The sequence below is a fragment of the Tachypleus tridentatus genome, chromosome 2, assembly GCF_004210375.1.
Source record: "Tachypleus tridentatus isolate NWPU-2018 chromosome 2, ASM421037v1, whole genome shotgun sequence".
In the NCBI taxonomy this organism is placed as follows: domain Eukaryota; kingdom Metazoa; phylum Arthropoda; class Merostomata; order Xiphosura; family Limulidae; genus Tachypleus; species Tachypleus tridentatus.
This window is the reverse complement of record NC_134826.1, coordinates 28,008,756-28,031,802: the sequence shown is the minus strand read 5'-3', so window position 1 is coordinate 28,031,802 and position 23,047 is coordinate 28,008,756. Positions and strand designations below refer to the sequence as shown.

Sequence of the window (23,047 nt, the reverse complement as noted above, 5' to 3'; positions counted from 1 at the left end):
AATTAAAAAATTTCAAACATCTAAGCTTACTACTCTCATGACAAATATAAAATTTATTTCAAAGACCTTATATACTCTTGACTAGAAATCTTGTACTTTGTAAAACTTAGCATAAACTGATAAACTTTGTTCTGGAGAATATCAATCTTTTGAAAAACTGTTTAGAAAAAAAAATCTCAGATTAGCTTTCTTCACATAAAAGTCACTGTGGCATAACAATTACATCTGCAGAAACGTGCCAAATCTTAAGACAAAGTTACAAAGTTGAATTTTCAATACTTTTTCAGTTACATATTTTAAACTTATTAGTAAATCAAATGCTCACAGAAAATACAAAAAAGTTGTTTTCAAAATTATTATAATTTAGTTTTTGGGAAAATAGTTTTTAATCAGCCTGCAAAAAATTTTAACCTTCAATTTTGATAATTTGTTTATAAAATATTACTCTGTAAAGAAATAATTAAGCTGTGCCATGTTTGCCCTACTACTTGGCATTTTTGAATGTTAGAAAAACAAACATAATAATAACAATATTTAACATAACTATCATTATCTCTCAATTATCAGAATTTATTTATTAATTTTAGAGATTAATACCATAAAATTAATAAAGGCACTGTTGTTACAAAACCAAATTAATGTCAGTCACAGCTGGCTGTTTTCAATACAAGTTATTAAAATATTAGGTTTAAGAACTTCAACGGGTTGTAACTATGTTTGAAATATAAAGACATTATGAGTACTTGTAAGAAAGACTGGTGTGATAAACCTTATGCTTCATGGATGTGGTAATTGGAGTTGTCTGTAGGATGTCATAACATTATATGTCCAGTTTATTGAGTGTTTGTCCACAAATTGTTGACATGCACATTTTTATTGCTGTTGACTTCATTTTTGTATAGTTTGATGTATATAGCTTCTTTGACTTGTCTTTCCACTCGTGATCTTTGTCTAGATTTCTTTGATGATCCTAATTTATATGTCCTGTTATTTTTCTGGATGTGTTAGTCTAGTTGCTATTTTATATTGCTTTACTCTTTATTATCCAATAACTTTTTCTAATGAAATTGTTACCACACAGATACAGTAATTTGTGAATTAGTTTTTTTGTTTAGACTTATTGGCTGGTTGTTTTGCTCCAGCAGAAACATTTTAGAAAGAATTTGTCTTTAAAGTTATCTTTGATGTTAAATTTCTAACAAATACTTTGAAGTTTTTCAATTAACTTGACAATGTAAGGTATAGAATTGATTATTTTTCACTCTGTTTTGTAATAGATATTATGGAATATTGTTGTTCTTGATGGTAAATATAAGGGAATCCATTGTTCTTGAAAACTTTGTAAAGGAAGATCAGATCTTTTCAATGTTTTCAGTAGTTTTTGGACATTCTATTCTAGTGACTAGTATATATGTTTTGCATTCTAATAGGCATGTTTAAAATAAACATGAATTATTTTGTGAACAATAAACATCCTCACATAAAACCAAATCTAGAGTGCCTCATATCTGGAAGCAAAATTCACATTCCAGAAATAAGTATTAAACTTGTTTATTAATAGTATTTTTATTGTTATTATAGTAATTAAAATAAAAAAAATTCAAACTCTTATACGGTAGATTAGAAAAATATAGTGGAAAACATTTTTTATATTTTTCAATATTTGAAAAAGGCAACCACATGTAAACAGCATGATATGAATGCAAGTCGATCACTGGTTTCCATAAAGTTGTTCCACTGTTATAAGTGGTTTTAACATACTCTGAGATTGTTTAAGTACAGCTGTAAAACAATAAAACTAAATGAAATCAGATGTGAATAACAAAATTCTGTTGAAAATAAGCCTCCAAGATTCATTTGGGAGGTTTCAGAAGTTATTCAAATTAAATATAAAAACTGTAAGACATGAAAATCACCTTTCACTCAGTCAGTAAAGGCTTCAGATATCCACAGATGAATCTAACAAATCTAACAATCTAAAGTACAAATACTTTGTTAAAAATTTTGAATTTTTTCCATACAAAATAATTTTAATATTCAATACAAGTTTGCACAATTTCACAAAGCATAGTAATTAAGAATGATAGTAAACATTATTTTTCCAATATGGCATTGGTATAACAGATCAATGCAGTCAACTGATTGTTAGACTATGCCCACCTCAACTTGTTCCATGGAAAACCTATTTTTCTTATCATTCTACAATATCATAATCCAAATGAAGTGTAAAATAATAAATTTTGCTTTAATATTTAAAATCTGAACTGTAATTACATGTCAAGGTTTATTTATAGAAGTGAATTTAAAATTCTTCTACAGTAGGTGTCTGCAACTTGCATCTCTCTCTGGGATTTTCATGCCAGTCTACTGAAATTACGATTTAACTGACATTTAGATGTTTTCAGCTAGGAGTCTTTTACATTAACTAACAGCAGAAATTACCTGCTTGGATTCTCCAGAACAATTAATAATAAAAAATAACATCACCTGAACTCATATGGCCTCAAAACTATAAAGGCATTCAGGAACATTTGGATTGTTACTACACTTAAAAATTCAGCTGGATTTGTTCAACTATCCATCAAAGAAACAGTAACTTATTCACACAGGTCAGTTAATTCAACTGTGTTGTTGTATTTTGTCTTTGTATTTAGAATTATAGTGTGCAACTTACTTTCTATTTTTCAATTATTTTTTGTTTATGAAGTTTGGAAATTAAAATATGATAAATAGATTCAGTTTTGTTTGTTTTCTTTCACCTTTTCTATTAATGTACTTATATGTAAAAACATTAAAAAATTCCAAATTAATTTAACTCATGTTTTCAAATCATTATAATCTTATGTTAAACACAAACATAAACTAGCATTCTGAGACATGGCACCAAAGTTCTTGCAAGAATATTTTCATTTTTCCTTACAGCTGAAAACATACACATACAATGGACCTACAGGTCCACAGTCTAGCACACTGACCACTGGGACATATTTGGCTCTCTATCTGTCACAAGATAAGATGTGATGATAAGCTCCAAGAAAGACTGAGAGACATTGTGTGTGTGTGTGTGTAACTTTCAGACTGTGTTTTATCCAACATACTTGATCATATTAGAGAAACATTAGACAAAACCATGTTGTTCTGCAAAAACACTAAGTAACTTCTGCAGAACCAAAGAACAACATCCCATGATAATGAGTAAACAGGACACCAAAAAATTTACCGAACAATTTTTAAATACTTTGGCAGTATTAAATTATTTATCAAAACCTGAGAGGAAACATTTTAAAAAAAGCCTGGTTTGTTTCACATAAATTTTACTTTGAAATCCTTTTTTTTTCCAATTCCAGACTTCATTTAAATTCAGAAAATAAGTAAAACTTCTTCAATATTAAAAAAAAGAACAGTATTAAAATAATGTTATATAATTTCATTGTTTTGTTTCAGAGCAAGACCACATTAGGCTATCTGCTATGTCTACCACAGGGAATCAAAACATGGATTTTAAGCAATGTTAAGTGTGCAAACTTTCCACTGACAAATCAGGAGACCATAAAAAAAATCCCTTAAATTACTTTGGTGTGAATCATAAATATATTATTAAGCAATAAATCTTACATACATTGCACACTGTTGTGCCTCTTTGAGAATTCATTTGTTTTGCATTTGTAAAGCGACATACGAAAGCAAAGTTCAACGTTCACTTTTGAAGTAAGAGGAGAACAGGCATGAATAATGTTCATGCCAACTTTTGTTTTGCAAGCAAAATATTCTAAACTGAACTGTTAGAAATTACTCCAACCATCATTCATATTTCAAAATGCAAGGTAACTTAAAGAACAAAAGTGCAAATTTACCGTATATTACTGATGAGTGGCTCTAAGCAGGACTAAAATGCTAAACAATTACATCTCATGATGAGTGGTATAAAAACCTCAGAGCTTTGCCTCTGAGTGAAACCAAAAGTGCAACACAACCTTTATAAAGCCCATCAAATAATTTAACTTGTTAGAGTAACTTAAACTTAAGTGTTTTTTCTAGATTAACTTAACCTTTTCCAGTCACTATGTGCAGGTACTTTTGCTTATAAATTAATATTTCCTTCAATCAATTCAATCTTATTTTAACTTAATATTTTAATACACATTTTTCAATAGATATGTTTCCTTATATGTTTATTTAATATATAAACAAAAAATAGCTTTTCTAGCTTTCCTATACAAGTTATCCTTTTTTGTTTTTCAATACAGACTTAATATTCAAGTTTTATTACTACACGCTACCCTAATTTCATTTGGATTATAAAATGTTGATGCTTGATATGAACAAGTTTCTAAATATACTCTTTAAAAAAAGAAACGCAAAAGGGATATTTTTTGTTATTTTAAAGAGAAATATATGTAATAACGTTACAAGCTCAGAGTATGTGATGTTACACATGTTAAGGCACTGATTGTCAGACCAAAATGACAATAAAAGTTGTGCACTTTGAAAACGGAGGAAAACATCGAATTTTTCGCCAAAACGCATGCGTGTCCAATAAATTTGTTTGAGAGATATGCATATTCTGCAAGTGCAACATGTGCAAAATTCCTATAAAAGTGACGGGTTCTCAGTTTCCATAGCTCAGTGTTAAGCAACCGACACACAATACAGTTACACCAAGACTGACTGAAGCACAACGCAACAACACCATTGGTCGCTTGGAAGCAGGTGAATCTCGATCAGATATTGCCAGAGCTGTGAATGTCCACCCAAGCACCATCACAAGGCTATGGAATCGTCACCAACAACATGGATCAACTTGTGATTGTCCACGATCTGGCAGACCTCATGTGACCAAGCTCACACAACATCGCAACATCCGGTTATGTCATCTTCGGGATAGGACCACCACTGCGACGTCTACTGCCTCAACCATACCAGGGCTGCGAGGATTTCCAATCAGACCGCACGCAACCGCTTCACGAGATTCTTAGGCCCCATGTGCAACCCATCATGGTGAACGCCAACGTTTTCAACATGAGAACGCCCGTCCTCACACAGCCTGACTCACCACTGTTTTCTTGAGACACCACAACATCAACTTTCTTCCCTGGCCCTCCAGATCACCAGATTTAAACCCCATCGAACATCTTTGGGACGAGTTGGACCAACGTCTGCGACAACCTCAACCGCAGACTCTACCTTAGCTTGCAGCAGCTTTGCAGGCTGAGTGGACAGCCATTCCACAGGATGTGATTCGTCATCTCAGCACTTCCATGGGCAGGAGATGCCAAGCAGTTATTGATGCTCACGGGGGACATACTCGTTATTGACGTTGAGTGACGTTAAACTTCAACTAGTGAGCGTGGACTTCACCTTTGCAGACTTTGGATGTTCAGCAGTAAATGTGCAAAGTTTCACACATACAGAGCTACCTGGAATAAACTTGTTAACAACATGTCTCAAATTTTGTGTTTCTTTTTTTGAAGAGTATATTTCCTTAATCATTTCACAAACTTCAAAGTTTTATGTTCTTTAGCTCTTGTTTGATATACTGATTTGTTATTTACTGCCAGCTTTGAAAATATTTACTGAATGTAGTTAATGTTTCGTAAGTATACAGTTTATGCAGCAGTAGTGTATTTAAATTTTGAAAATGTAATTTAATATGATTACACTGTGAAAACAGTATACACATACAATGTATTGTAGCAAATGTACTAAAACAAATTTGTTACATTGGCACTTTTCCAACAGGTGAAACCATATTACAAAATTACTAAAAAATTTACAACAGTTAACAATCAAGATATCTTATTATTACCTGAATAAAATACTTATACACCAAAACAAGTAGACAAGACTGACATCACAATCCTTTAATAACAAACACCAGCACACATAGAAGTGAAGATTGAGAATTTATATAAATATTTCCTTTTTAAATTAAAAAACCAAAACTTATATGATATTAACATTTGAATTATAAACTACATTTTCATGCTAAGCTTACTGACACACACTGATAATAATCTTTAATTAAATTTTAAATACAGCTATGTAAAAGTCACAGTGTGCACCTTTTGACTCTCATCTGTGCAAATTGTGTTAACAATGACTAAATCAGCAATGATACAACATTTTGCTTAATAGCTATATGTTTCTGATTCATGTAATGCAATATCTCATGCAATCATACACAATTTCATCTACATATATACCAACATCACATATCTTCCAATATACCAGTAGTGTCAGCCAGGCCATTTCATGACTCAAGAAAAGTAACTAAGGTAAATTATGCAGCTCTTAGTCCAATGCTGGATAATCCAGAAAATGTTATTAACTGGAACTTTCAATATATCTTCTAAATACAAATACTAAACAAATACATCTGGAATATATAGTTAAGCAAAAATAAGCAACAAATTTCTGAAAAATCTTGAAGCTTCTAAATAACTGTCATTTATGTAAAATACAAGTAATAATGCGTATGATACCATAATAATAATGTTCATGATAATAACATTAATAATACTGACAGAGAATAAAAAGTGCCAATATCATTTACTTCACTCTTATTTGTTCACGTTGCTTTCTAACATACACTGCAATTTAAATACAGTAATAATGCTTATGTTTATAAAGTAATAATAACAAATAACAACTGATGGTAATTGTAGTTTACATATTTCACACTGGAGAATCTGCAATATTTTTCAAATGCTTCAAGAAATGAGAAGTATAATTTTATAAAATTCTCGGTACAATATACATACATGCAATATAATAAAAGCTGGGCACATCTAATGAATACATATAAGAAATTAAACAATGATGCTTAACCAAAAAGGGTAGTACAGAGAAACAACCATTTACACCATCTGTAAATGACACAAGATCAGTAGAGAGAAATCTATAGTAAAGTTTATATAACTTCATTAGAGACAGTACACAACTTCCACAGAAGGAATTAACAATGAAATCAGATACTCTAAACAAAACTTTGATCTGAAGAGGACAAGGAAAAATATGGGCAAACAGGTTGCCAATTTACCATCTTCAATCATAACTAATTGTTAAAATAATTAAGGATTTAGTTCCAAGACTTACAATGACTCAACAAAATTTAACCAATTAAGTGACAGATCTACTTTACTTGCAAGTTTGGTGTGCACATTATTTGGAGAATTGCAATAATACTAAAGAAATTCACAAAATTCATGTTTTGGGGCTGAGAGTCAGTGTCTGGATAGTATTAAATAATTCAGTGAATATTACAGAAAGTTTAACTGAAGAATAGCCACCTTCTCAGATTGATGAACTTACACCTTTAACAGTGCAGCTTTTCAGAATACCTTACGTAATTTTGATACAGGTGATTATCTAAATATATTGCATTAAAGTGTTATTTGCTTTTGAATCTGTCTCCAAGTCATTTCTTTACTTTAACACTGAACTTCCTTGAGTTATTTAGTTGTGTATTCCACTCAGAACTGTAAACCTGGATTTTAAACAAATCTATTGTTAAATGGATACAGTTAAACTCCAAATGACTAGTCTACACTGCAGCCACATTTATAACATTGTCACTGGTATTGCTTGATTTACATTTTTGCTCAGTTTCTACTAACCTTCACTGCTAACACAAATTCTTCATCTTTGTAGTCATATGTTGTGCATTTTACTGTATAATCACGGATTCTTTAACCAAGGCATCTTTCAAGCCAAAGAACAAAACCATAAAAAGTTGTACTGATAATTAACCCTTTTGCTAAGAGTATGGGTCAGAGAACATGTCATCTTACTTGCAAGACTTACATTCAAAATGTTATTGAATTACTTTTTATGAATGTCAATATGTTTGGTACAAAATTGTAGATTATAATTCAAATGCTAGTATTAAACATTAGGAAATTTAATTTAAAAGTAAATATTGGTTTTTATATGTCACATGGTATGTTGAAGGCAACCTTGGTTTATATTAGATGTTTGTGGCATCCAAATACATAGTTTCTTATGAATTAGAAATTAAAATTACCCTTATTGAAAAGATAGAACAAAAATTAAAAACCTCCTTTCTTTTCTAATTTATGAGATATTTAGTGAATTAAAGTGGCCCAATTCAGCTCTTCTATTTTTGAAAACACTTGCCTACATAAACCCTCATACATTTGCACTTTGTAAATGCCAGTTTTATACTACTGAATAAAGTTACATGAATGCATGTGCACCAAGTCATTTCAACTTTCGTAATACTAGTTAGACATCGCTGAAAGATCAATCAAATAAAAAGTATATACACGGATGCATACTGTTATGATATTTAAGCTATTTAAAATGAACTTACATCATTTCATGTTACAACTGTAGTCACTCAAGAATGATAAAAGTGTAATTTATGTTTCCTAACTTTATGGTGGTCATAAGGTCAATTAAATCAACTAATCCAACACAAGATAAAAGTGAAAATAACAGAAAATATATTTCAAAAAGTTTCACAATTACATGGAGGTTACAGAAATTTAGTGTGTGAAATTTAACAATTATCTGATACATAAAAGTATTTTAATCAACATTCAAAAAGAAAATGCACAAGCAAATCATTAATTAAAAAATCTTAAAGCTTATTTTTAAAAATCTGATATTTTGTGTATGAAAGCCATGTAATATTTACCAATAATATGCAAAATTTTGTGAAGACATGCACATTTTAAAAAGTTACAGTAAAATTGCTCTGTGGTAACTATGTGATATAACTGTTGTAAAAGGGTTAATTATAAAATAGAAACTTGTAAGCATACAGAGAAAGTTGAGAGTTATGGTTCTGTAATAAAAAATGCAACACTGATTTATCAACTTTATGATACACATGATCAAAAAGAACAGTTGATGATCTTCTATGCTGAATCAGAATTAGAGGAAATTGTAAATAAAATTCAAGAGAAGCGTAAAATGGAAAAGTCAGACACTGTGCTTTATGAATAAGTTAAAATGAGCAAAATATGCATAATTTCAGGTCCAACATCAAATGAGAAGGATTACGAGTTTTATAAACAAATAGAATTAATAAACAAATAATGTTTTTCTAATGGCTGGCTTGCTGGCTTTAAACTTAAGGACATGGTACTAGAAAATTCCGGTAAGGAAAAATCAGAAGATATTGAGACAATATCTATTATAGCATGAATAGCATAACTTGTCGACTGAGAACATCTATAATTCAAATAATACTACTTTCATTTAACATTGTTTGCTCAATCTGCTCTTGTTGGTCCAACAGAATGTAGTGCTTATAGATTTAAATGCAACAAAGTTATGTTTACAGTGTTGATCTGTGCAAAAGCTGCTAGTATTCTGTAAGCCTGAATTGCTTGTTATGTTCAAATAAAATTGATCTAAATCATGTAAAAGTATAAATCTTTAGCCTGTAGCCTATATGGTAAAAATTAATGTCTGAATGGATAATAAAATATTTATCAGTCTCAGCACTATTTATTCCAAAGATAAAAAAAGCATTTCCATAAGATATGAATAGCTCAGAATGGCAAGGCTGTTCTTTTGCCAGGTAACTGCAGTGAAGCAGAACTAGTTTCAGGCAATATATCTATCAATTATTTGTCTTATCTAATGTAACTTAATTAATTCAGCCTAGGAAGTGATATTCCTGAAGAAAGTTTCTTTGAAAATTGGTTAATAGTGAGAGAAGTGCAGCAGAATTTCAAATTCACTTTGACATAAAAGATGCTAAGTATTTTGATTTCTGTTGCCTGGAATACTGTACATAATGTCAATTTAAGCAGTCTGGTGAAAGCTGTAACCAACAGTTATGTTTGAAGAATGATCAACATTAGAGGAAAAATAATTTGAAGGTTTCAATGTTTGTTCAAAACAAAGCACAGATTTTCAATCACCCACTAGCTACCATGAAAAATAAAGAAATTCAAGAATGACTTCAGACCAATGTAAGTACTAAAGTTACACAAGTTCTGACAAATCATCATGGCATTGTCAAACCTAAATTGCAATTAAATGAAAAATATAACTAAGAAGAAGAAATAAGGAATGAGATTGCAGTCTCATGGGCTGAATGTGATAATCATTTGGAAAATCCCATCAACTTGTAAGAAAGAAAGGCCTGTTTTACACAGAAGGTAGTGTAATTGTACATTATGCATTTCGTTAACAAAATGGAAGCAATACACAAAATAGACTGTTGATCTCAACCTGTTCAAAAATGCTGTCACAGTGTGCCAAAAATACCAACACTGACAAAGCCCCAGCCAAGGGGAATCAAACTCCTAATATTAGAATTGTAAATCCAGAAGCTTACCATTGTACTAGCAGGGGACCCCCAAATTATAAGAATGTTTGTAAGAAGTGTACTTAAAATCTGCAATTAGCATGGTAAGCAGTAAAATAGTTACAGGACTCAAACTTTATCCTTCTCTTTCTGACTACTGGTCGACTCATTTTCATTTTATTACTTCTTCATTCTCTAAACTTCTCTGGGGACATGTTTCTAGTTATTCATACCACTGATTTTTCAATATCAATACTAATGCTCTTTCTAAAGCTAACCCTAACGACAACAAACTTTATGAAGTTCGACCTATCACAGACCATCTAAAATCTTTTGTTTCCCACTACTCTTCTAACAAGGAACTAACTATAAATGAATATGTTAGGGACAAAATGTAGAATTAGTTTTCTCCAGAATTTACCAATAAAACCTATCAAGTAGGGTATCATGTTGTGGGGCATGGCAGTAGCTGTGAGTAGATATTATCTGATGTTTAAAATCTACACAACCAAAGAGAGACAAGTACTAGATAGAGGTTTAACAGACAACATTGTGAAGGAACTAATGGACCAATACAAGACACTAGGACACCAGGTTTTCATGGACAACTTTTACACTTCCCCTTATTTTTTTGGCAAACTGCTGAGTACAGAAACTTATGATTGTGAAACATTCAGGGATGACAGAGTGTACTTCCCACAACAATACAAATCTACAGCAAGGGAAAGCACAATTTTTTAAATGTGGAACTCTGATAGCTAAGGACTGATAAGCTAGTACTACGACAACAGTGACAAGGAGAGAGAGAATTGTTAAAGTTGCCAAACCTCAATTGACTGTGGACTACAACAAATTTATGGAGTAGTAAGCCTGAATGACCAACACTTAAGTTACTATTCTACTGAATGAAGAACAATAAAATAATATAACATAGTTTTCCCAAACTCTTGGACTTAACAATTATAAATGTTTACAATCTGTACAAAACACAGACCAATCAGCTTGCATTATCACAGAACGGACCTAATCACAAGTCTTGTTGAGCCTTCACTTCAAAACAGACCTGGTATACTACTATCTAGAATTGTATAGGATTCATCATCACCTGAGACTCACTCTTGTCAGGCATCTTCCTATACTTGTGAATAAAAAGAAAATAGAAAGAGATATAGACTATGCACTCCACAAAATGAAATATTTATAACACACTTTGTGATGAATTTCTCTGCATGAAACACTAAATAGTTTTACAATACAGATAACTCTTGAAACAAGTTAAGATTTCATATATACATAAAAGATTCTACCCTTATATTTTATTTACAATTAAAGTTTTAAAGAAATATTTTAGTAGCATTTTTGATTTTCTATACTGTATTTAAATGTACAGCAATGTTTCAGTTTTTCTTTGACTGAAATATTTTTTGTAAAGTTTCCTTTAGTATTCATACAATTGTATCTACAGTAGAGATGCTCCCTTTCATGCATCAAAATTAGCAAAATACATACCCATATAAATTTCCATCCATTCATACAATTGCTTCTGTGCACAGCTTTATGTATTTGTTTTCAATTAATGCAATTTGTATGTACATTATTCCTCTTAGATGCGTGTAAACATTTGTATACATTATTTCCGACATATGTAAAACATTTCCCTTTCTAAATGTATGAATACACCTGTTTTTATGTTAAGTTTATAATGCTGCATAATTTACTTCAATTTTACCTAAGTTCAGACAATTAGAATACATATTTAGTATGTATAACTAAATATTTGCCTACAAAATACAAATATCCAACTATAATACATATATTTTACAAAATACAATATTTCACCTACCATACATTACATATGGCAGTATCTTATTTCATTTCTCTTTCTTTTCTTTTACCATGGAAAGCAGTCATCTTCCCATAGCTGTCTGCATGCAATGAACAATATTATAAAAGAAAAAAAAGGGGAGCACTGTGAGATTGAGCACCAACATCTTACTTTCCTAACTTGCATTTCTTATGATGATTTCATTGTATTTATTGTTTTGAGTTTCTTCCTGTGACATTGGCAAAGGTTAAGACTGTTAAGTGGTGCATCCCCATTGCAATGTGGATCCTACTTCTTCAGCCACCTCCAAAACCAAGGGTATATTTCATATCTCACATTATAGCCTGTACTCTGGGAATCCTTTCAATTTAAGCAGCATATTATATTTAATTTTGTTTTTTGTTCAGGCTGGTTTGGTCATTAAAATGTCATTTATTACAGGTTTGGATTCACGGTTTTTAATACAGAACTTCATTTTGATTTTATTTTGCTTAACTGTTTAAGCATTAACTTTCTATACATACATACATAATACAAACACACACAGAGTAAAACCTGTCTAAGCCAGAAACTGCATAGGACAGAAACCTGTACAAGGTGGAAATATCAAACTTTTGTAGCATTATCTTAAGATTTCTCTTATAAAAGGCCCTCTATATGGCAAAACCTGCCTAATGTGGATGGAAGACTATTTTTTTCCTACCTCATCTATCAACAAGTACGACTAGAATGCAAGTAAGACAGAAAAAATGTTTTTGATTAAATATTAATTTCTTGTTTAATTAATAATTTCTTTAAGTATTATTTATTTCTCGGAAATTTTGTTACAGTAAATATTTGTTAAATATATTCTGTTCTTTTTTCAGCCATCAATATTCCAGAGGTTTCTATTTGAAAGAACGATTGACTTTTGGTCGCATTTGCTGATGGAAAACTACAGAAACCATGGGTAATACGTAAAAGTGAAAATCTGCACTGTTTCAAAAATTTAAGGAGAATCAACTATCTGTGGATTGGAAAGCAAATAATAAAGCACGGATGACAAGTGATACATTGGAGGATTTTCTGAACAAATTAAACAAAAGAATGGAACAAGAAAATAGGAATATTCTAGTTTTCCTAGATAATGCAACTTGTCACCCAAAAGTTCAACTTTCAAATGTTCATTTAGTCTTTCTACCTCCACGTACAACATCAGTTCTACAGCCACTAGATAATAGAATTATACAGTGTATAAAATTGATGTTTCAGCATATTATTGCAAACACAGATGACCATAAGAGAGCATCTCAAATGACCATGAAAATTGACACGTTAGATGCAATTGCATTTTTAAGTCATTCAATCAAATGCATAATAAAGTGCTTTCAAAACTGTGGATTTATTTTTGATAATGGCAGAGATTGTGGAAAAGTTGTTTGTCTTGATGATTCTAGTGAAATTCGAACTCTGATTGAGAAAACTAATGCAGATGATTCTTTGAATGTGGAAAGTTTAATGAGCGTTGACAAGAATGTTTTAACAGAAACTGATAAAACTAATTTAAAATATATAATAGAATTGCAAGATGGTAACAGTGCGAGAGATTCAGAAGATGAACAAAATGGAAAAGACTGAGGAAATAGAAATTCCTACTTCATTGCAAGTGTTAAGTTATATTAACACTAACAAATTGTATGCAAAAATGAAGGGGGGAAAATGAACTTCATGAAAAGGCCATAAAATTGGCCTTCTCTTTTAACCGCATGAGAAAGTCCATTTAAAAAACAACGAAACAGTTGAAACTGGATACTTTCTTCAAATACATTTAATATAGATTTTGTGTACTTATGTATATTTTGAATGTCTATTTTTGTTCTTATTCTAATAAACATAGCATAAACAGTACAATAACTTTATTCACAAATGTCTTACTTCCCTTGAGTCAAGCAAGTATAATGTTTTGCTTAAAAATTATATATAATTAAGGAAATGCACGTTCACTGTCTAAGCTGGAAAACCTGCTTAAGCCAGAAATTTTACTCGGTCCCATGCAATTCCACCTTAGACAGATTTTACTGTATATATTACTATTTAACTCGTATTTAAATTTCAGTTTTCTTAATGATACAATAATAAATAAATACACTAAAAATAAAAATTTTGAGTACTTAGTGTTACAAAATGTTGCTGCACATGCTAAGCCTTGTATATTATTCTGAGTGGAGGGTTAAAAGATAAGCATTTTTGTATGCTTCAAACATAACTTTTATAAAACCAAAAACATTTTAAATTACTGTGTTAGTACACACAAAATTCTTGTAATTTACCTGGATCTCTAAAGTAAGCTATATGTGGATTATAAAAAGATCATATTCTCATTCAAAGCAATGACTTAGTCATCACTCTCAAACAGTTTTGGCAAAATTGTTACTTTCTCTCTCTGTCAAACTATTTAGAAACAACTATCAGATGTACATACATGGGAACTTGCTCTTTCTATTGGTTACAAAAATATGCTAATTAGTAGTAGTAGGTGTGACTAGACAATAGGTTTCAAAAGAATGGAACAGTGGGAGGAGCCATTCTTCTAGAATCACTAAAAATATTGATATGGTAGGAGTGGGAAATTCATATTTTATATTTCACTTATCCATATCCAATTCATTAGCTAATGTATGTGTTGTATGTTGGCATAATAAAACGTAAACTGAGTTATAAGGCAAGAAAATGTGTTATGTGGCACACTAAAATCAAAGTTTAGCATTTTTTATATGCATTTCCTTTTAAATAATGAAATTAAAACATATTATTAAAATTTCAATTCTAATCTACATTTTTATGTCAGTGAAACTGACATAAGTGGTAACAATTATTTAATGAAATTTAGAAAATAACTCCAAAATGTCACAATGTGTGCACTTTAACCTGCCCAAGACAAGAGAAAACCATCTACTGATACTGATAAAACTACTGTAAACCTCCAACAACATCTGTGAAACAACTGTAAAGCATAATATTTAATGAATAGGGTAAAATGGAACACCATATATGTAATTGTTTTGCAAAGTTTACATAGCACCAAGTCCAGGTGAGATCCTCATTAAGTGTTTATGATATTTCACACAAAACAAGTGGATATTTTTTTTATCACTACAAACAAGTTATGCAAATTAAACCCTAAAATGTAAAAAAAACTTCAACTATGGCAAAATATTCTAAGATTTGTACACCAAAACACTCTTCAAAATTTCTATATACCAAAGTACTGAATTCACAAAAACAGCATTGAAAAAGGTATTGTGTACAACAAAGAGCAAAGTTTTATTTTTAATAAAATATTGGCTCTAGACCAGCATAAATAACTGAGCTTTGTTTTATAGAGTCATAATTGTTCTATCTATCCATGAGAACACTTACTTTATTTCAGATACTTCTTATGAATAAAGGTCTGGTAAAAATAAATTCATCTTCATATGCATTATAATAACAAATAGAAAAATCTAAAGTGCCACCATTTGCAGTGACGTAACTTCCAGAAATAAGAGTCAGTACATGTTAGAACAACAAGTAATAATAACTTTTCAAACTTACCTGCCAATATTTTGTACAAACAATCAACACAGTTCTTTGGTTATAAGCACAGCATGTTAACTTTAATGCATTCAGGCAACGAATTGGCTTGGATTCATCCTCAAACACAGGTTCTGAAATCTAATGAATAAGCATAATTATTTTTTAACAGTAACGGAAAAAAAATATTCTTAATTACTGTAACAAACAAGATACACTATTCAAGATTAAACTTATTCACAGCTATTTAAGACATTTCCTAAAAGACACAGCCTATTTAATTTGTAAACAAGAAATATATCAAATAAATGTTACAATACACCATTCAATTCATTTCAGTATTGGAATTGTTATTTCCAACAACCACAGCTGAACTTGTTTTAATAGCTAAACAATATTGCTAGGCTGGTGGTAGCCTCGATGGTCACAGCAGTAGTATGCAGCTGCTACTTTTTCAGAGTTTCTCCAAGGGTGATTTCATGGTGTTTAATGTTCTCTATGAAGTCTTGATTCCACCTCCTCCTTTGTCTTCCCCTTGCATTACATATGTTGTGTTGCTGTATTGTCACTCATTGTGGCAATTTATTCAAAAGCATCTGAGTGAGGCAGCCAAATATTTTACTTGTTGCTTTTTTATATGTTCTAGGTCTGGGCTAACTCCCAGTCTTTCTTGGATATCTTCAGTTCTGATTCTATCGATGTAATACTCGAAGGACTTGTCTCAGATATCTCATTTTCATTGTAGTGATCTTACTCTTCTGAAGTTGTTTAAAGTCCAGATGTAGCACTGATAGCACAGTGTTAAAAGGAATACAGTTTTTATAAGGTTAACTTTCTGGGATATGTTTATGTTGCAGCAGTGGCAAAAGCTCTCCTAAACCCTAATTTGTTTTGATGCATCTGATGTTTACTTCTTACTCCATTTTACCATTTTCAATAATTATGCTACCCAAATGCTTAAATTCTTCTCTAAGTTTAATGTCAGTATTATTCACAAAAATTTTCATTTTTCACTTTGCCTTCCAATAGGCATTACTTCTGCCTTCTCTGTATTTATTTTTATATTGTAAGCTTTGCAGCTGATGTCCAATTGATTCACATGATCCGACAGTTTCTATTTCTTTCAGCAATGAAGGTTTGGTCATCTTTAAAAAGGAGCTTACTGATGTCATCCTCTTCTAACGGGTTGGTTTATTTTCAATGTTGTCAATATAGGTGTTAAAGAGAAGGGGGAGATAGTACACATCCCTTTCTCAGGCCTGATGTTACTTTGAAGGGTGTTGATTTCCATACTTCAGTTCTTGCTATGCTCATACTTAACCTATATAGACTTTGGCATACTCTTATTAGGCATTCACTTGCACCACATTTCTGTTATGTTTCCCATAGTTTTAGTTGATCTACTCTTTCAAATCCTTTTCTTGGTTAATAAAAGCTAATTTCAGACTTTGGCTGTGTTCTCTACTCTTTTTTATCAGTTGTTTCAGAGTGAAAATAGCATCTGTGTGGCTTATGTTTGCTTGAAACCCCCCTGTGATTCTGAAAGTTATTGCTCAATGACTGATCATAGCCTCCTTTCAATGATCTTAATATATGTTTCCCTATATGACTTAGGAGTGGTATCTTTCTGTACTGTGTGCAATCTCTTTTGCTACCCTTATTTTTTCACATGGGAACTGTGATTGCTTGCTCTGTGCCAATCTTTGGGTGTTTTATGCTACTTCCAGGCAACTTAGAATGTCTTCTTAACTATCTGGTACTGGCTTCTTCCTTGGCCTGGATCAGTTCTGACATCAAACCAACTTTGCCAGCTGCTTTATTACTTGGAGCTGTTTTAAATGCCTTTTCCACTTCTAATAATCATTAGCATGGCCCAAATGTTATTTTCTTTTCTCCTCCACTATCTGTTGATTCATTTAGATTAAGCATATCATACAAATAATCTCGCTATCTGTCAAGTACCATCTCACTGTCAAGCATGGGTTTACCCTATTTATTACTGATTATTTTAAATTGGTTATAATCTGCTTCCAACATCTGTACTGTTTTAACTTTTTTTGTAGAAAGTTTTGGCTGCTGTTCTCTCCTCTGTTCCAAGGTTTATTCCAAACTGTTCCCATGATTTTTCTTTGATTTTATTTATTCTTCTGTTGATCTCTCTCTCTCCTTGCTATTTGGAAATTGATGTATTTTTCATTACTTTTATCTTTTAGCCATGCTTGGAAAGCCTTTTTCTGTGCTTTTACTATTTTCCTTATTTCTTCAATTCACCAATGAGCTCTTTTGCCCTAGTTTTCCTTTCATTCCACTAATATCTCCTTCCTATTCTTCCATTAAAATTTCCAATTACAAAATGTCTATCAGCTAGATTGACATTTGATAGTTGGCTATGTACTTCAAGTTGTTCATCCGAATGGTTTCCATCACAAGGAGCATATATTTTTAAATACATTTCTATGTTCTTAACACAGATAACATATCTAAAGCAAGCCAAAAGTCATCACAATGTGTGAATTTATAAAAAGTAATGAATCATTTTCAAAATCATCATAATCAACTCTTTGATTTTTATAATATATCAATATAAACATAATGTGTTTGATGTAAAAAAAAATAAAAAATCTTAGTAATTATGGCAGATGTTTATACCTGAAAAAATAAAAGTTATAGAAAATGAAGCAGACCTGAAAGGTATTAAAAGTTATTAATGAAAGTTAATGACAAACACGTCTGAATAAAAATTTGTTTATTTATGCTATGTTTGGGGTGAATACCTTTTATCAAGCTGAAAATGAATCCAAAACTGTAAATTATGTATATGATTTCAAACTGTTTGTTTGTTTCAGAACAAAGCCACAATGGACTATCTGCTGTGTCCATCACACGAAATAAAGAACCTGTATTTTAGCCTTACAAGTCCAGAACCACACCATTGAACACAATTTTAACTGAAAAATATAATGGAAATAATTAAAATAATGTCACAAATACAAAAATGAGGCATTTGAAACAAAACTGTCATATTAATGTGTTATGACACACAAATGGAGTGCAATAAAAGAACCTGCAACACCGAGAAAAATATTTAGCAAAAAAGTATGTAACAAAATGAGGTTGCAGTAAGAAATAATCTGCAATCAGTTCTGACGTGTTTGTCCAAGAGCAAGGTAATTTTAATGTTAAGATTAAAAATATTTTTTAAGTTTTTAAATTTCATTTGTATGACCTTTAGAACCTCACACATAAATATCAAGTCTTCTATCAGTAACATATATTTTCTCTTCCCTAACAATATATACAGATTCTGAACATCTGATCGATCTTGTAACTACCACAAAATATAATTTATTTCACTGGAAAAAAACAACTATGTAAATAGTTTACAATGATAAGATAAAGTATCTAGGTTGAAAATATCTGGTTTTATTTTTGCTTTTACGCATGTAACAGTCCTTCACGTCAAATCTTGATACTAAAAAAATAAAGATGCAAAAGGTTAATATTTGCCATTAAAGTATCAGAATAAAGACTAAAAAGATTTGCCATTATAATTTTAACCCTCAACCAATTTAACCAACTATGTAACAAAGAAATTATACATACTATAGCCTTAAATGTACAGAGTGTTTCATCACTAAAGTTGGCAAGATTTAAGCAAACACTAGAAATAGAACTGGATAAGGAGGTACTTCATCAATTAAGTGGATGTACCATTATCTGATCAGTGAAGTGTTCCTCAAAGCCACAAAATGACAAAATTTGCATTCCCTCTAGTCAGTAGTTAAAATAAAAAGAAAACGCATTGAGAATGGTTGCTGTCAGTCACCTTTCCTCCACTTAGCAGTTCAATAAAAGAAAGAAAAAAAGGATGGCAGTGGGTGCTAGCAGCTACCATCTGTTAACAGGTATCAGAAGTTAAAATTAAATAAAGTGATGGATAATCTTTGTAGTTTTGCTATAACTTAGAAAGAATAAGCAATTGTTTCTTTGTTGGCAGTATTTCAATTACTTGTATAGAGAGAATAGTTAAAAACATTTCAATCAGATGATTATTTTTTTTTAATCAATCTAATTAGTTTTGATAGATTACTGAAGTAATAAGAAACAATGATTTCAATTAGTCACTTATTTTCATGACAATAAAATTAATAATAATCAGAAACATTAATTCCTATTAATCAATTAATTCATTAAATTACCAACAATAAATATAAGTATGATATAAAAATAGTGTCAGATTTTTAATAAAGTAATTTTAATAAAGATTTGTTGAGAATTAATGAAGTCTTTACTGAGTCAGCCTGAGTGTAACAGTTTACATTCATACACACAGTTTTATCTTGCATTGTATATTTCATTCACATGACCTCTAGCACATCCTAAATATCAAGTTGTTTTCTTGATAGAACTTAATGTATCATCTCGAACTAACAGTAATGATACCATCAATGCACACTAAACGAAAAGTTGGAAAATATGAATTAAATTTTTTTTAATAGAAATACCACATATTATAAAAGACAGTTAAAATATTTATGTTAAAAGCATCAAGTCTCTTAATCTTTCACAAATGCTTTTAGTTACCTTACTGCTCTCCGAACTCTTATGCAGTGTAACAAAGCAATACATTTCCAAGTGATATTTAGGATAAACAAATCATCAAATTATGATTTCAGTGCTGGAAACCAGTAAAATATTGGAAAAACTGATAAGCCTAGATTTCTTATAAAAATATATTACCTCCTCGGCATTCACGTACTTGTGAATCATTTGCACCATACACATCTATTTGTTTTTGCAAAATTTTAAGTTCCCTTACTTAATATTAAATTTACCAACCATGTGTGTATACATATTTAATGTAACAGATACCAACCACTAACACTTTCTTGAATGCATTGCAAGGGTAGATACAAAGGCTCCATCCCCACCCCCTTTGAGAGAATGTTTTCAAGAAAACTAGGAAATTTTAAAGCAAAATGGTGAAACTGACTTATAAAAAAACCACCTACAACCTCTTTCCAGTCCTCTTTTCTAAATATCCTAAACTCATATCATGCAGGTACATTGTACTATTTAATGTGTACAAAATAAACAATTATTTTGTATGATACTTCTAATAGCAGAAAAGTAACTTAGTATAAACTTATATTAAATGCAAAACAAAAAATCATAATATTTAATTGTAATTTGCATTTAGTGATTAGAATTTGAATATGATGTGTAAGTTCTAGAGCTTTAAGTGTGTGTTTTGGTCCTTCCCACAGTGTTTAATGGTGTCAAATAAATGGCAGAAGCGCACAGTTAGCAGAAAATCTCTGGTTAAATGCTGTAGAATGAGAAAGTAAAGCTTACCCCAAGACTGCCAAGGAGGTTAAATTTGTCCCTTGTGGTTCAAAATCGTAGGTATGTAATAAACCGTATTTCAGGTGTTTTTTTTCCTTCTTCCACAAGTCACCATCCAATAAGCTTTCTGTTCAGTATCAGAACTGATAAGGGTTGGCTCACAAAAATATACCACAAAATGCTATTTTTTATTCAGGTTAATAATAAACCAACAGGCCTAAAATTGTTACAGAAAGTAGTTAACTACAAATAGAGTTCTTTTCATTTTTTTATGATGAATTTTATTATTGAACCAAAAGATCTGAGATGCTGTTTATTAAAAACATCTAATTTAAAGCTAAATTTTACAGATTAAAAGAAATATTTCACAAGATGGCAGGCAGCATGCTCCTCCACAAAATATCATGACAATACTCATATTTTTTCACCTATGTTTTCTCATCTAACCTAATTGGTTTTTAAATTTTCAGTTTAGAACAAGCATGAATAAATAGCTTCACCTTCTTCCTATGAGCAGGTCAAATAGCAAGTCACAATGTTTTAGAAAATAACATTGAAAAGTTAATTATTTGTATATAATAATAATAAACTACTTTAAGCTTGTAATCAAAATGTAGTTAATAAATCAAACTTCAGTATTGTGTAAATTTTTAATTTCATAAAGAAATGTTCTTAAAATCCTCAATTTCCAATAGAACGTGAATTGTGGTATTTGCTCACTAGGCCTTTCTTTTTCACTAATTTATCTACTTCCTCTCCAAGAAGTAAGGAATTTACTTATAACCAACAGAAAGCCAACGTTTCACTCAATCAAATATCAGATAAACACAGTGAATAAAATAATGTATAAACAGATTTATACTGTTATGAAATTAGAGCTATTTAAGATCCAAAACTGTGATTTCCTTTTACAATTTGCAGTTATTCTAGAAAAAAAAAGGTAATATAGATTTTCTTAATTTTCTTACAGTGGTTATCAAGTAGGTGAAATTGAATGACTTTTGTATAAAATAACTGAAAAATATAACCCTTTCTGGGAGAAACAATATAATCTGATATTTATTTCAGAAAGTTTTAGAAAATGCAAATTAAAAATCTCAGGATTTTTTTATATCACTTTGAACTCAAAGCAGACAACGCCAACTCCACACATTCGCAGACAAATTTTTAGTAAAAATACTTAAGTAAAAAATCTGATTTTTTTCTTTTATTTACAAAAGATTTTTCATGTTTATCACAAGTTTGAAAAATTTCAAGAAAATACAAAACAATATGTTCAAAGCTTAAGATGGAAACTGTGATCATCACTTTGGGTCAGGAGGTCAGTGTTATCCACTGAGCCCAGAGTGATTTGAATTGACCATTACATACTCATTATTGTTGTCACACCATTCAGTTTAATACAGTATGTGTATTTTCATAAAATTTGGTAAATTTCACTACACTTGACACATTTTACCCACAAAAAAAGGTTTTTTCTAAATGCTTTTTTAAAACTAGTTTGTCTACCTAGTGATTTTCATATAATTTTAAAATTACTTTTCTTCTCAAAAAATCTTAAATTTTACATGCATAATCTCTAAAAATCTCATAAATAAATTTCAAACTTTTTTAGCAAAAGTTTACATTTTATCTTCTATTTTCTTAACCTTACACACAAGGCTGATCAATTTGACCAACCTTATAATTAGCAAAATAAAATTGAAATAAATCTAAATTATACTTGTTTTGTTTCCTTTCTAAAAAACTTCAAATCATAACATGAAACTACATTTGTTTCTTGTAAATGGTTTATAAACTCATAACACTATACAGTTATTTGTACCTAAATTTTATTGTTTTACTGCCCTTTGACCCATGTCAAACTGCTATTAACATCATATAATTTGTAAATCATATGGCACACCTGTAGCTCACACACAATGGTTTTAAATTATCTTACACATTAATTTTTCATGAGATGCTTGTGAGCATACATGGGTGAAAAATTATTAATTTTACCTTATCTAACCTAAAATGTTTAATTTTTACATTTCAAT

General features: G+C 30.5%; 1 protein-coding gene across 10 annotated transcripts in view; it reads right to left on the bottom strand.

Moving 5' to 3' along the window:
- The window catches only part of Rbcn-3B (WD repeat-containing protein Rbcn-3B), a 233,508-nt gene that overhangs the window by 169,120 nt on the left and 41,341 nt on the right, over nt 1-23,047 (bottom strand). For all 10 annotated transcript variants that reach the window (XM_076481609.1, XM_076481650.1, XM_076481601.1 and 7 more), the window contains one exon: nt 15,684-15,803. In XM_076481609.1, coding sequence (XP_076337724.1) covers nt 15,684-15,803 — 120 coding nt within the window. The remainder of the gene's footprint in view (nt 1-15,683; nt 15,804-23,047) is intronic.